General features: G+C 44.3%; 1 protein-coding gene across 1 annotated transcript in view; it reads left to right on the top strand.

The window, feature by feature from the left end:
- Positions 1-10,143, top strand: part of ERAL1 (Era like 12S mitochondrial rRNA chaperone 1) — a 54,700-nt gene extending 44,557 nt beyond the window's left edge. The window contains exons 9-11 of the mRNA XM_077294329.1: positions 3,828-3,977; positions 9,444-9,524; positions 9,622-10,143. Of these exons, the coding sequence (XP_077150444.1) occupies positions 3,828-3,977; positions 9,444-9,524; positions 9,622-9,747 (357 nt within the window). The 3' untranslated portion in view covers positions 9,748-10,143. The remainder of the gene's footprint in view (positions 1-3,827; positions 3,978-9,443; positions 9,525-9,621) is intronic.
- The last annotated feature ends 4,576 nt before the right edge of the window (positions 10,144-14,719 follow it).

Genomic DNA, 14,719 nt, shown 5'->3' with positions numbered 1-14,719 from the left:
TGTTTAGGCACATCAGGGACTCTCCAAACGCGACATGGCATCCGATCTCAATTCCAGCCAATTCTGCATTGAAAAAGTCAAACGGTGCTCCTTCACTTCCAAGCTCTGCGGTGCGCCCAAACAGTGGTTTACCTCCACATATGGGGTATCGACGTACTCAGGAGAAATTGCACAACAACTTTTGTGGTCTAATTTCTCCTGTTACCCTTGTGAAAATAAAAATTTGGGGGCAAAAAGATCATTTTTGTAGAAAAAATTAGATTTTTTATTTTCACGGCTCTACGTTATAAACTTCTGTGAAGCACTTGGGGGTTCAAAGTGCTCACCACACATCTAGATAAGTTCCTTGGGGGGTCTAGTTTCCAAAATGGTATCACTTGTGGGGGGTTTCCACTGTTTAGGCACATCAGGGACTCTCCAAACGCGACATGGCATCCGATCTCAATTCCAGCCAATTCTGCATTGAAAAAGTCAAACGGTGCTCCTTCACTTCCAAGCTCTGCGGTGCGCCCAAACAGTGGTTTACCTCCACATATGGGGTATCGACGTACTCAGGAGAAATTGCACAACAACTTTTGTGGTCTAATTTCTCCTGTTACCCTTGTGAAAATAAGAATTTGTGGGCGAAAAAATCATTTTTGTGAAAACAAATGCGATTTTTTTATTTTCACGGCTCTACGTTATAAACTTCTGTGAAGCACTTGGGGGTTCAAAGTGCTCACCACACATCTAGATAAGTTCCTTGGGGGGTCTAGTTTCCAAAATGGTGTCACTTGTGGGGGGTTTCCACTGTTTAGGCACATTAGGGGCTCTCCAAACGCGACATGGCGTCCGATCTCAATTCCAGCCAATTCTGCATTGAAACAGTCAAACGGTGCTCCTTCACTTCCAAGCTCTGCGGTGCGCCCAAACAGTGGTTTACCTCCACATATGGGGTATCGGCGTACTCAGGAAAAATTGCACAACAAAATTTGTGGTTAAATTTCTGTTTTTACACTTGTGAAAATTAAAAAAAATGGTTCTGAAGTAAAATGTTTGCAAAAAAAAGTAAAATGTTAATTTTTTTCTTCCACATTGTTTTAGTTCCTGTGAAGTACGTAAAGGGTTAATAAACTTCTTGAATGTGGTTTTGAGCAGCTTGAGGGGTGCAGTTTTTAGAATGGTGTCACACTTGGTTATTTTCTATCATATAGACCCCTCAAAATCACTTCAAAGGTGATGTGGTCCCTAAAAAAAACATGGTGTTGTTAAAATGAGAAATTGCTGGTCAACTTTTAACCCTTATAACTCCCTAACAAAAAAAAAAATTGTTTCCAAAATTGTGCTGATGTAAAGTAGACATGTGAGAAATGTTATTTATTAACTATTTTTTGTGACATATCTCTCTGATTTAAGGGCATAAAAATACAAAGTTTGAAAATTGCAAAATTTTAAAAAATTTTGCCATATTTCCATTTTTTTCATAAATAATCGCAAGTAATATCGAAGAAATGTTACCACTAACTTGAAGTACAACATGTCACGAAAAAACAATCTCAGAATCAGCGGGATCCGATAAAGCGTTCCAGAGTTATAACCTCATAAAGTGACACTGGTCAGAATTGTAAAAATTGGCTCGGTCATTAAGTACCAAATTGGCTCTGTCACTAAGGGGTTAAGGTACCGTCACAGCGACGCTGCAGCGATAGCGACAACGATGCCGATCGCTGCAGCGTCGCTGTTTGATCGCTGGAGAGCTGTCACACAGACCGCTCTCCAGCGACCAACGATGCCGAGGTCCCTGGGTAACCAGGGTAAACATCGGGTTGCTAAGCGCAGGGCCGCGCTTAGTAACCCGATGTTTACCCTGGTTACCAGAGTAAAATGTAAAAAAAACAAACAGTACATACTTACATGCGTCCCCCGGCGTCCGCTTCCTGCAATGACTGAGCGCCGGCAGTAGCAGGGCACAGCGGTGACGTCACCGCTGTGCTGTGGTTTCACTTTCACTTTGCGGCGCTCAGTCAGTGCGGGAAGCGGACGCCGGGGGACGCATGTGAGTATGTACTGTTTGTTTTTTTTACATTTTACGCTGGTAACCAGGGTAAACATCGGGTTACTAAGCGCGGCCCTGCGCTTAGTAACCCGATGTTTACCCTGGTTACCAGTGTAAAATATCGCTGGTATCGTTGCTTTTGCTGTCAAACACAACGATACACGGCGATCGGACGACCAAATAAAGTTCTGAACTTTATTCAGCGACCAGCGACATCACAGCAGGATCCTGATCGCTGCTGCGTGTCAAACTAAACGATATCGCTAGCCAGGACGCTGCAACGTCACGGATCGCTAGCGATATCGTTTAGTGTGACGGTACCTTGGTTACCGTCCACCTCTGCAGTCTGAGTGATTGTTTGCCTTGGTAAGGATTGTGTTATAGAGCTTGTTAGTAGAGATGGGAGAACTCTCGCACTCTTTTTTTTCTTTCTCTCTCTTTCTCTCACACTTTCTCGTTTGCCTCTCGTTCACCTCTCACCCTCTCGTTCGCCTCTCACCCTCTCGTCTGCTGCTCGCCCTCTCGTCCACCGCTCGCCCTCTCGCTTGCCGCTCACACTCTCGTCCGTCGCTCACACTCTCGTCCGCCGCTCACCCTCTTGTCCGCCGCTTGTCTGCCGCTCGCCCTCTTGTCCGCCTCTCGTCCGCCGCTCACCCTCTTGTCCGCCGCTCGCCCTCTTGTCCGCCGCTCGCCCTCTTGTCCGCCGCTCGCCCTCTTGTCCGCCGCTCGCCCTCTTGTCCGTCGCTCGCCCTCTTGTCCGCCGCTCGCCCTCTTGTCCGCCGCTCACCCTCTCGCTCGCTGCTCGCCCTCTCGTCCGCCGCTCGCCCTCTCGTCCGCCGCTCACCCTCTTGTACGCCGCTTGTCCGCTGCTCGCCCTCTTGTCCGCCGCTCGCCCTCTTGTCCGCCGCTCACCCTCCCGTCCGCCGCTCGCCCTCCCGTCCGCCGCTCGCCCTCCCGTCCGCCGCTCGCCCTCCCGTCCGCAGCTCGCCCTCCCGTCCGCCGCTCGCCCTCCCGTCCGCCGCTCGCCCTCCCGTCCGCCGCTCCCCTCCCGTCCGCCGCTCACCCTCCCGTCCGCCGCTCACTTTCTCCTCCTATTTGCACAAATCATAGTATGCCTGGAATACTAGAAGTCAATAAACATATACCCAGTCTACTCTTTACAGCATTCGCATAGATGCAGCTCAGGCAAGGTGGCCACCCACAAATCATGTACACACTGAGAATTTGTGACCACTAGCACTGGACACATTAGATGGACGTGTAGAGGGAATCAATAGGCCAACAGGGAGACCCATCACATATATGTAATAGTAATATCTAAATACAGGGGAATTGTTTCACTTTTTTATGTGATCTAACAGATAATGTAATACGTAAGATGGACTTTGTGGCCTTTAAGTCCTCGATATGGTTCAAAAGATATGGGCCTTTATATTGAACACTTATTTTTATACTGATTAATATTGCAGAACAGTCTGAACACACCCTTCTCCCCCACCCAGGGTCCAGTGAAGCACAAGAAATGGAGCCACAAAAATATGCAACAAATGGCCCTTATCTCTCATATCACATGGTGGTTTCAAATATGATTTTTTGCGAGTACTGGGAAGAAAATGAGCATAAATTGGCCACTTTTGACTTGGTGACAGGTGATCTTGGATAACTGCTTTTATTTCTGATCAGTCCCTTTGACTGGTTATCAAGAAATTTTGATTGCTAGACAAAGCTGCACATGTTTCGGAAGTGTACATGAATATGTGTAGTTGAAAGCCTATTTTTTTTCTTATTTTAGAAATATCTAATGACTGTTGCCAAGCCTGGAGAATGGGAATATCATAGTGAGGTTGTGACAACTCAGTCCCCACAGGAAATCTGCAACAATATTATTAGAGAGAAGCTTCTTGAATATTTGCCCGAGGAGATTCCTTACAATATCACACAGGTAAAACACACAGCGTTTTTTCTTTTATCTATTTTACATACCATATTCTTCCGATTTATAAGAAGCATTTCTTAACAAGAAATACTCTGGTTAAAAATTGTTTGCATCTTATTGTCCTTGGGCAGCTTACTGTGATGTAGGAGAACACTGACACCGTCTCCTTCCCAATCACAGAACTGCCGTCTCTCCTCCTCTCTGACACTGATCTGTGTGATCGGTACAGAGCAGAGAGGAAGCTCACTAACCAGAATGGAGGCTGCAGGAGCTGAGCAGCTGAAGGACCTTCTGTAATTCCAGGACACTTCAGGTTATGTGGAGAGGGATGGGCGAACGAGATCGGTAAAGTTCGGGGTCCATACTGAACACCGATTGTCCGCGCACGGACCTCGAATGCAGACTTCTCCCTGAAGTCTGTGTTACAATGCGGAACATCTGTTGTTTCCCACGCTGTCATCTGTGTGACAGCGTGAGAAACACTGGCTCAGATCAGCGGTAAGTTTGTTACTGGTGAGAGCGCTGCAGTTCCCACGCTGTCATATAGATCATAGCGTGTGAGCCAGCAGCTGTGAACGGCTGTAAAAAGGTTACCGCCGGTCACAGGGTACCTGCCACATGGGTTTTTTTTGCCTTCCTCTGGATAAACATGTTGGGGCATGTTAGGTTAGGCTATTGGTTGAACTAGATGGACTTAGTCTTCCTTCAACCTTAATGACTATGTTATACAGGCGTCAGCTGATGAGAGTACTACTCTCATCGTATGCCCAGTCTCACTGAAAGCAGCAAGAGCAGGCATACGATGAGTATTCATCAGCCTATGCAATAAATAAAATAAAAAAATGGAGTGGGGTGCCCTCTTTTTTTTTGCTAACCAGCCCAGGATAAACCAACAGCTGTCAATGTTATCTTGGCTGGTTATCAAGATTGTCAATAAATAATTAAACGGTCCCCCCCCCCCATTTTTTTACAATCAACCAAGCTAAAGCAGACAGCTGGGGGCTGGTATTCTCAGACTGGGAAGGGCAATGGACATTGGCCATCCCCAGCCTAAAATAGCAGCCCCCAGCTGCCCCAGAAAAGGCGTATTTATTAGATGTGCCAATTCTGGCGCTTTGCCCTGCTCTTCCCACTTGCCCTGGTTCTGTGGCAAGTCGGGTAATATTTGTGGGGTTGAAGTCAGCTTTGTAATGTCAGCTGACATCAAGCCCACAGGTTAGTAATGGAGAGGCGTCTATAAGACACCTCCATTGCTAACCCCCTATTCAAATGTAATAAAAACACAGACACAGAGAAAAGTCATTTATTTGAAATAAAAACACAGACTCCTTCATATAAAAGAAACACTCCCCACCCTCTTTCACCGATTAATTATTGTAACATTAAAAGTAATAAAACACCGTATTCCTCACCTGTCCGATGATAATCCATATGTCCCACGGCGCATTCCAACTATGCTATATCTGGATTTCATGGCTGGGCAGTGGCATGATGTGGCTACTCAGCCGTTAATCCAGGAGACGCTGAGCTTGAGATTGCAGCTGCAGTGACCTGCAGTGACGTCAGTAAGGTGAGCGGAGTTCATAGTCAATGAACTCCGGTCACCTTACAGACGTCAGCACTTGCTGCGTGAAAACTTTTTCACAAGTGCTGACGCCAGCGAGATCACCGGAGTTAATCGACTATGAACTCCGCTCAACTTACTGACGGCAGCGCTGCAGCTGAGTTCACATGCTCTGCTCAGTGACTCCTGGATTCACGGCTGAGTGGTAGCATCATGCCATCGCTCAGCCATTCAATCCAGATGTAGCAGAGTTGGAGCAGATAGTTGGATATATAAATTATCCGCGGACAGGTAAGGAATATGGTGTTTTTTAATTTTTGTAAATTGGGTAAAAGGGTGTGGGAGTTTTATTTCAAATAAGGACTTTATTCTGGCTATGTCTATTACAATATGACTATAGGGTTAGTAATGGGGGCATCTAATCGATGCCTCTCCATTACTAAACTCTGTGCGTGATGTCAGCAGCCATAGAACAGCTAACATCAACCCCAAAACTATTACCTCACTTGCCACCGCACCTGGGCAAGTGGGAAGAGCAGAGGCTAAGAGCCAGAATTGGTGCATCTTATGGATGGCCCCTTCATAGGCTATTAATATCAGCCTGCAGCTGTCTGTTTTGTCTTGCTGGTTATTGAATATAGGTGGGGTCTCCCCTATAATAACCAGTAAAGGCTAAGCAAACAGCTATGAACTGATAGTAATAGCCTGGGAAAATGGGGGTAAACCCACAACGTTTTTTTTTTGTTTTTTTTTACAATATTTAAATAATTAAAAAAAAAAAATGGCATGGGAACCCCTCTATTTTGCCTGCACTGATCAGCAAAAATAAAGATGACCCCACGCCATTTTTTATTCTATTTATTTATTGCACAGGCACCGGCTGATGAATAATCTCATCAGCGTTCGCCTGCTATCGGTGAGACCAGATTTACGAGATGAAAGTAGTACTCTTATCAGTCGACTCCTGTGACCGGCAGTAACCTTTTCACTTTTCATCTGTATGACTGCGTGGAAACCACAGTGCTGTGACCGGTGGGAACTTACTACCGATCAGCGTTTCTCACGCTGTCACACAGATGACAGCATGGAAAGCACCGGATGTTCGGGCCCCCCTATTCATTTGAATGGGGTCCGGGTTTGTGTTCAAGTAAGGGTACCATTCTGGTACCCAAACTGAACATTTTTTTTTTTTAAATGTTTGGCTGAACATGAGCATCCATGGATTTTCCCATGACTGCATGTGACTGATCACATGCCTTAAAAGGTGCTTGAGTTACTCAAATTAAAATGCTCTGCTGCTGCAGCCTCCTATACAGGTCCCAATCAGGAACTACAGTAGAGCTGAGTGTGTCTATATGTGCATGTAGCAAAGCTGTGCGTGTGTCTATATGTGCATGTAGCAAAGCTGTGCGTGTGTCTATGTGCATGTATCAAAGCTGTGTGTGTGTCTATATGTGCATGTAGCAAAGCTGTGCGTGTGTCTATATGTGCATGTAGCAAAGCTTTGTGTCTATATGTGCATGTAGCAAAGCTTTGTGTGTCTATATGTGCATGTAGCAAAGCTGTGTGTGTGTATATGTGCATGTAGCAAAGCTGTGTGTGTCTATATGTGCATGTAGCAAAGCTGTGAGTATGTCTATATGTGCATGTAACAAAGTTGTGTGTATGTTTATATGTGCATGTAGCAAAGCTGTGTGTGTGTCTATATGTGCATGTAGCAAAGCTGTGTGTGTGTATATGTGCATGTAGCAAAGCTGTGTGTGTCTATATGTGCATGTAGCAAAGCTGTGTGTATCTGTATGTGCATGTAGCAAAGCTGTGTGTATGTCTATATGTGCATGTAACAAAGTTGTGTGTATGTTTATATGTGCATGTAGCAAAGCTGTGTGTATGTCTATATGTGCATGTAACAAAGCTTTGTGTGTATGTTTATATGTGCATGTAGCAAAGCTTTGTGTGTCTATATGTGCATGTAGCAAAGCTGTGTGTGTGTATATGTGCATGTAGCAAAGCTGTGTGTGTCTATATGTGCATGTGGCAAAGCTGTGTGTCTATATGTGCATGTGGCAAAGCTGTGTGTCTATATGTGCATGTGGCAAAGCTGTGTGGGTGTCTATATGTGCATGTAGCAAAGCTGTGTGTGTGTCTATATGTGCATGTAGCAAAGCTGTGTGTGTGTCTATATGTGCATGTAGCAAAGCTGTGTGTGTGTCTATATGTGCATGTAGCAAAGCTGTGTGTGTGTCTATATGTGCATGTAGCAAAGCTGTGTGTGTGGTTGTGTGTCTATATGTGCATGTGGCAAAGCTGTGTGGGTGTGTGTGTGTCTATATGTGCATGTGGCAAAGCTGTGTGTGTCTATATGTGCATGTGGCAAAGCTGTGTGTGTGTCTATATGTGCATGTGGCAAAGCTGTGTGTGTGTCTATATGTGCATGTAGCAAAGCTGTGTGTGTGTCTATATGTGCATGTAGCAAAGTGTGTGTCTATATGTGCATGTAGCAAAGTGTGTGTGTGTCTATATGTGCATGTAGCAAAGCTGTGTGTCTATATGTGCATGTAGCAAAGCTGTGTGTGTGTCTATGTGCATGTAGCAAAGCTCTGTGTGTGTCTATGTGCATGTAGCAAAGCTGTGTGTGTGTGTGTGTGTGTGTGTGTGTGTGTCTATATGTGCATGTGGCAAAGCTGTGTGTGTGTGTCTATATGTGCATGTAGCAAAGCTGTGTGTGTGTGTATATGTGCATGTAGCAAAGCTGTGTGTGTGTATATGTGCATGTAGCAAAGCTGTGTGTGTGTCTATATGTGCATGTAGCAGAGCTGTGTGTGTGTGTGTCTATATGTGCATGTAGCAAAGCTGTGTGTGTATATGTGCATGTGGCAAAGCTGTGTGTGTGTATATGTGCATGTAGCAAAGCTGTGTGTGTGTCTATATGTCCATGTAGCAGAGCTGTGTATATAACACTGCAGAGACACACTAACAATAGATTTATTACTTCCCTATTCTACCCTAGTACATTAAAATTAATGATAAAGACCCCTCTACTTTGCACCGACAAGGAAGTTTTAATTAATAGGAACAAATGTTTTTTCCTATTTTCTGCTTCCTAATCTTTGCGTTTGTCTTATGTTAAGATGCATCTTATAATCCTAAAAATATAGTACATTATTACGGAGGCATCTGAATGTGCCTCTTTTAGATGTCTCATTGCTTATTGCACTGAATTTGTTATGATTGTTACTACTGCATGTATTTAAAGGGGCTTTTGCAAGGAGACCTCCTCGTGGCCGTAAACCATGTCAGTGGTTGTCAGGGAAGTCCTTTCTAGCTAGCTAACCACATTCTAACTAGCTAACTACATTCTACTATTCAAGTGAATATTCTTTGCACAAGAGTTTTTAAACCATTTATATCTACCCCCAAATTTTGCCATAAAAATACAACTCATGGAAGTGAAATATAGTTATTGCTCTTAGAAGATGGGGATGGAAGAAGAAAAAAAGAAAATTAAAAAAAAACTTGTTCTGAGGACGAAAATAAGTCATGTTCCGATAGCTTCAGGAGCACATCGCTCCCTTTCCTCCCAGTTTCCGGCTTGCCAGGGGGCGGTGTGCTCCTGAAGATTAACAGTTTGGACCAACAGCGCGACCATGTAACTGCACCAAACTCTGCTGACTCCCAGGTTGGCTGCCGAGGAGCACAAAGGGACTGAAGCCGGCCCAGTCCGCTAGTCATAGTGGCTGTGTCGGCCTGTTCAGCTAAACCTCTGCCTCAGCTTTTGTGGACTGTGTAGGTGTTGGGAAGTTATGACCCCAATGTATTACATGACTGATGCAGACCTCTGGTATACACTATACATTGTAGATGTGACATTGGAAAATAAGACGTGCTACTAAACACTTTAATTACAGGTCAATGAATTATGGGAGGAAGGTTCTGGCGGAGAACTGGTTATAAAGCAGACGTTGCTGGTGTCTAAAGAAAACCATGTGGTGAGTAGATATCATACATGTAATGACTCCTCTAGTACAGAGCTGACGGCTGTGATCATGCCGATTTACTCACTCCTGGTCATTTGCCTTTACATAGAAACTTGTCATCGGCCCGGGCGGAGAGCTGATCAGCAAGATTGCCAAGGAAGCCGGAAGCGATCTAATGAATGCGTTCCTGAGTGATGTCCGGCTACAACTTGCAGTAAAGTTTAGGAAGAGATAGTGGCCAGATGTCCACATGGAAAGCCCAAACTTGTGGTGGGAACAGGACTGTAGTTTTGGATTGGACTATGAGATGTTTTCTGCGAGGTTCAGAAGAAAACGTTCCCCGTGGTTTCTACTGTTTGATACAAGGTGATACAGATGATCAAATAGTTTCTCACACGTCCACATCTGCACCTTGCTGGAATGGAAATCTGGAAATGCAACTCCTGACATTGAGAAAGCTATATTCAATGGCTCAGCTTTAATAATGAACTGCGAGGCATTAATGACCATAGTTTGTGGTATTGCACCAATAGATCAATGTTATATTAATGCCAGGGGTTGTGCCAACATTCAAGATTATTTTTCTTTTATTACATCAATCAAAACATTCTCGTTTTCAGTTAAAATGATTAAAAAAGAAAAAAGCAATGCTTCTCTATCTGGATATTGCCGTCCTACTTACATATCTTTTCGTCTGTCTATTAGAACATCCATGTAACGTGGCCGCCAGTGTCGGTGGATTCGTGCTCTGTCTTATCACCCTGATCCTCGTACATGTAGCAGAGTGATTCCTTCTCTCCCACACTGGATACAATAGGTGAATGCTCTAAGAGGAAATCAATACAACAGCAGGGGGCGCCACACCAGTTCTGTACCTTCACACTAAGCGACGCTGCAGCGATACAGACAACGATGCCGATCGCTGCAGCGTCGCTGTTTGGTCGCTGGAGAGCTGTCACACAGACAGCTCTCCAGCGACCAACGATGCCGAAGTCCCCGGGTAACCAGGGTAAACATCGGGTTGCTAAGCGCAGGGCCGCGCTTAGTAACCCGATGTTTACCCTGGTTACCAGTGTAAAATGTAAAAACACAAACACTACATACTTACCTTCGCGTCCCCCGGCGTCCGCTTCCTGCACTGACTGAGTGCCGGCCCTAACAGCAGAGCGGTGACGTCACCGCTGTGCTGTGCTTTCACTTTACGGCCAGCGCTCAGTCAGTGCAGGGAAGCGGACGCCGGGGGACGCGAGGGTAAGTATGTAGTGTTCGTTTTTTTACATTTTACACTGGTAACCAGGGTAAACATCGGGTTACTAAGCTCGGCCCTGCGCTTAGTAACCCGATGTTTACCCTGGTTACCATTGTAAAACATTGCTGGCATCGTTGCTTTTGCTGTCAAACACAACGATACACGGCGATCTGACGACCAAATAAAGTTCTGAACTTTAACCAACGACCAGCGATATCACAGCAGGATACTGATCGCTGCTGCGTGTCAAACTCAACGATATCGCTAGCCAGGACGCTGCAACGTCACGGATCGCTAGCGATATCGTTTAGTGTGAAGGTACCTTAACTGACATCTAGATGTTAGCGCATTTAATGCTGATCTCTCGCCAGATTTCACCATATGAGCTTCCTACATGAGAAAAGGCAGGGTCAGGAAAGAGCAAGGACTGATGCATCAAGACATATACAGCTCTGGCAAAAAATTAAGAGACCATTGCAAAATGTTCAGTTAGTCTGATTTTTCTCTTTATAGGTATATTTTTGAGTAAAATGTAAATTCTTCTTTTAGTCTATAAACTTCTGACAACATGTCTCTGAACTTCCAAACAATAAATTTTGTATTTATTTTCTGAAAATAAGAAATGGTCAAAATAACAAAAAATGCATTGCTTGCAGACCTCAAATAATGCAAAGAAAACAAGTTCATAATCATTTAGAAACAACAATAGTAATGTTTTAACTCAGGAAGAGTTCAGAAATCAATATTTTGTGGAATAACCATGATTTTTAATCACAGCTTTCATGCGTCTTGGCATGCTTTCCACCAGTCTTTCACACTGCTTCTGGCGCAAAAATGTAAGCAGTTCTTCTTTGTTTGATGGCTTGTGACTATCCATCATCCTCTTGATTACATTCCAGAGGTTTTCAATGTGGTTCAGGTCTGGAGATTGGGCTGCCCATGGCAGGGTTTTGATGTAAGAGTCTCTTAGTTTTTGCCAGAGCTGTATTTTGCCACTTCACAAAAGAAAAAGCATGGAATACTCACCCCAGATTAGTGATAACTCTCAAAGTACCGACAATGTAGTATATATCACCTGCAGTCCTATATAACGTGGCAACAATGTGCTGCTTAATAAGTGCCACTGTCTGCCAGGGAAAGGACGAGCCTCCTGTGCTCCTGCTTCTCTTGAAGTTAGTCAGAGTCTGTGGTCCTTCAGAGCCATACCCCAGAGAACAGAAATGCATAACTACAGGATCTGACTACTATTCAAGGGGCTCTTATGAGCGTGTCACTGTATAAGGGGGCAAGCTGTGAAGTGGCACTGTATAAGGGGGCAAGCTGTGATGTGGCACTGTATAAGGGGGCAAGCTGTGATGTGGCACTGTATAAGGGGGCAAGCTGTGATCTGGCACTGTATAAGGGGGCAAGCTGTGATGTGGCACCGTATAAGGGGGCAAGCTGCGATGTGGCACTGCATTGGGGAACACTATTCATGGGTCACTGAATTTTGGAGCCCTCTGAGCTGGGGCATGGTGGATAGGGAAGTCTCTGGCACTGTATGTGCTGAAATCTCTGACTAGGGCATTATTAAGGTGCCTTCATTAGCCGGGGCCCACACAGGTCGCTCTGTGAATGTGGAAATACAGTGGTGGGCTCATCATACCGAGCCGCTCTGCTGATTATTACTCTCCTGAACCAAGCATAGTACTCATTACCCATTAGTGACCCCAAAATGCCAGTACCCAAAAATACCAGCAGCCATCGGATAACAAGTCTGTGTGCAGACGGTGGAGAGGAGGAGGAGGTTGTATGGCGACTGGCTAACAGGTGAGGAACCCCACACTGGGCTGTGTAAAGTAAAGAGGTGTGTGCAATGAGATGCCAGCACGGTGGTGTATTAAAATAAAACAAACTATTAAAAATTGGAAAATAATGTGGCCCTAATGATTAAGGTTAATTCACTTATGATTAATTAGTAAACATCTGTTTGTAGACCTGGTGAGTGTGGTGTCTTGACTCTGACAAAGTATAACAGAATAAAACCTACAAGAGAAAATATGAGCAAAAACCCTGCTGTAACTAAGTAAATAAAAAGCAAGTGTTCTTGAAGAGTTCTTAGTAACACTGTTTTTGATCAAAAATAGCACAAAAGCCATCCACCACGACAAGGTGACCCTGATCGGGACGGTCCTACACTGTCTAATATTAAAACCTTACCATGTGTCAATGTTGACCTCCGTGTGAATAAGGGCAGAATTATAGAGCAATTCAAACATGGCTTTTCAGAGTAAGGACACCGGCCTCATTGGGTCTGATACCCGTAATACTGTATTTAGTTTATATTATGAAATTGTAATTTGCTTTTATACATTTTTGTAAGCCACTGGATTATCGTGTGTGGTTTCCAGCAGTTGTGTGTAAAATCACAGATAAGCCATCTGTTATAAGCCTATAACTCCGCTATGTATAATAAAGGCACATTTGTATCATGATATGGCGATTGCTTATATCGTAATTGCATTTTCTCACATCTTTTCTTCACTTCCCAATGTCTCCATGCCTAATCCTAACGTCTCTCCTGCTGGACCTCCAGTGTCCGCTGCTGAGTGATGAAGGGCACATGCCATCATGGGTGCTGAAAGGGAACTGTTCACTTGGAAGAGCAGTGCAATCGATCAGCTGCATGTTGTCCAGCAGGAGGCGCTCCAGCTCTCCCGCTGCGGTCAGCCTTGTAAACGCTGCTGTCAGTCTCTTCCAGTGGCATTTACTGGCACTGAGTATACAGTGTATTAACTGAGGGGTAACAAGGATCAGTAGGCCTCATTAAGACGTCAGTGTTTGATCATGTAAGCAAAAAAATAAATAAATATAAATAAATTGTAAAGCTTCCCTTATACATTACAATGCTATCACTGACAGCACATGGACTGTTCTCTGTCTGACGTCTATTGGTGCTATTCATCTGTAATGTGTAAGTCTATAATCACTCATTGCATTTTTGCAGGTTTTTTAATGCAAATTTTTAGCTACGTTTCACAGCAAAATGCAGCATGTCTCTTCTTTCACCCTTTTTGCTACATTTTTCACCCATTGAAAGCAATAGGTAGTGCAAAAACAAAGCAAAATCTGCCTTTTGTAATCAGCAGCTTAAACTTGGCATTAAAAAATGTGGACATGGCCTTAAACAGACGGCTCCATGATTTTTGCATGGTCCATATATTTGGACCATGCAAAAATCATGGAGCCATCTGTTTAAGGCTATGCCCACACGTTGCGTTTTTATATATACACACAAAAAGTGAACAACCCCATAAACTATAATGGGTATGTGTTCTATGTGAAAACTATGGATAGAATACATACGTGAAATACATGATTTCTATGTTACCTGGCATGGAGTGTTGTATGTCATGGTGGTCGTATATACGCCAAGGCTTTCCTTGTGGTTTGATGCCCACAAGGAGCATTATATGATGGGATAAAACACGTGAATGCATAAGGATTGGGTTAGACATAAAAAGACTTTATTTCCATTCATAAGAACCAATGCAGTCATAACAACATTGTGGATCTTGGCGTAGTTGCGGCCTTTGTTGTCTGCGGCCGGTCTTGGAGGTGAGTTTTGGAGCAGCGGTAGAACCCTTACCATTACTAAACTCAGTAATGGTAACGGTTTCACCGCCAACTCCTCGGTCGTCTTCCTTGTGCCGAGAGAATCCGTTTCTGATTCTGTAAAGCATCTTCCACCGTTGGACAGAACTTCATCCTTTCTTTCAGCGCGTCTTCCATCCAGGTGCATGCAGGGTTAGGTATAGTACATCATCTATACTGTAGTGTCTATAACAAACTTACAGTATATGATGATATCCCACACACAGCCCGAGTATGAAGCCTCCACTGCACTTGGCCAAAATTTCCTTCAGTAAATCTGTGAAAAAAGTGCAAAGAAGAAGTAAAACTACTGTTCCTGGTTTAT

Source organism: Ranitomeya variabilis, chromosome 3 (assembly GCF_051348905.1).
Source record: "Ranitomeya variabilis isolate aRanVar5 chromosome 3, aRanVar5.hap1, whole genome shotgun sequence".
Taxonomy (NCBI): domain Eukaryota; kingdom Metazoa; phylum Chordata; class Amphibia; order Anura; family Dendrobatidae; genus Ranitomeya; species Ranitomeya variabilis.
This window is presented reverse-complemented; position numbering and strand designations above follow the sequence as displayed.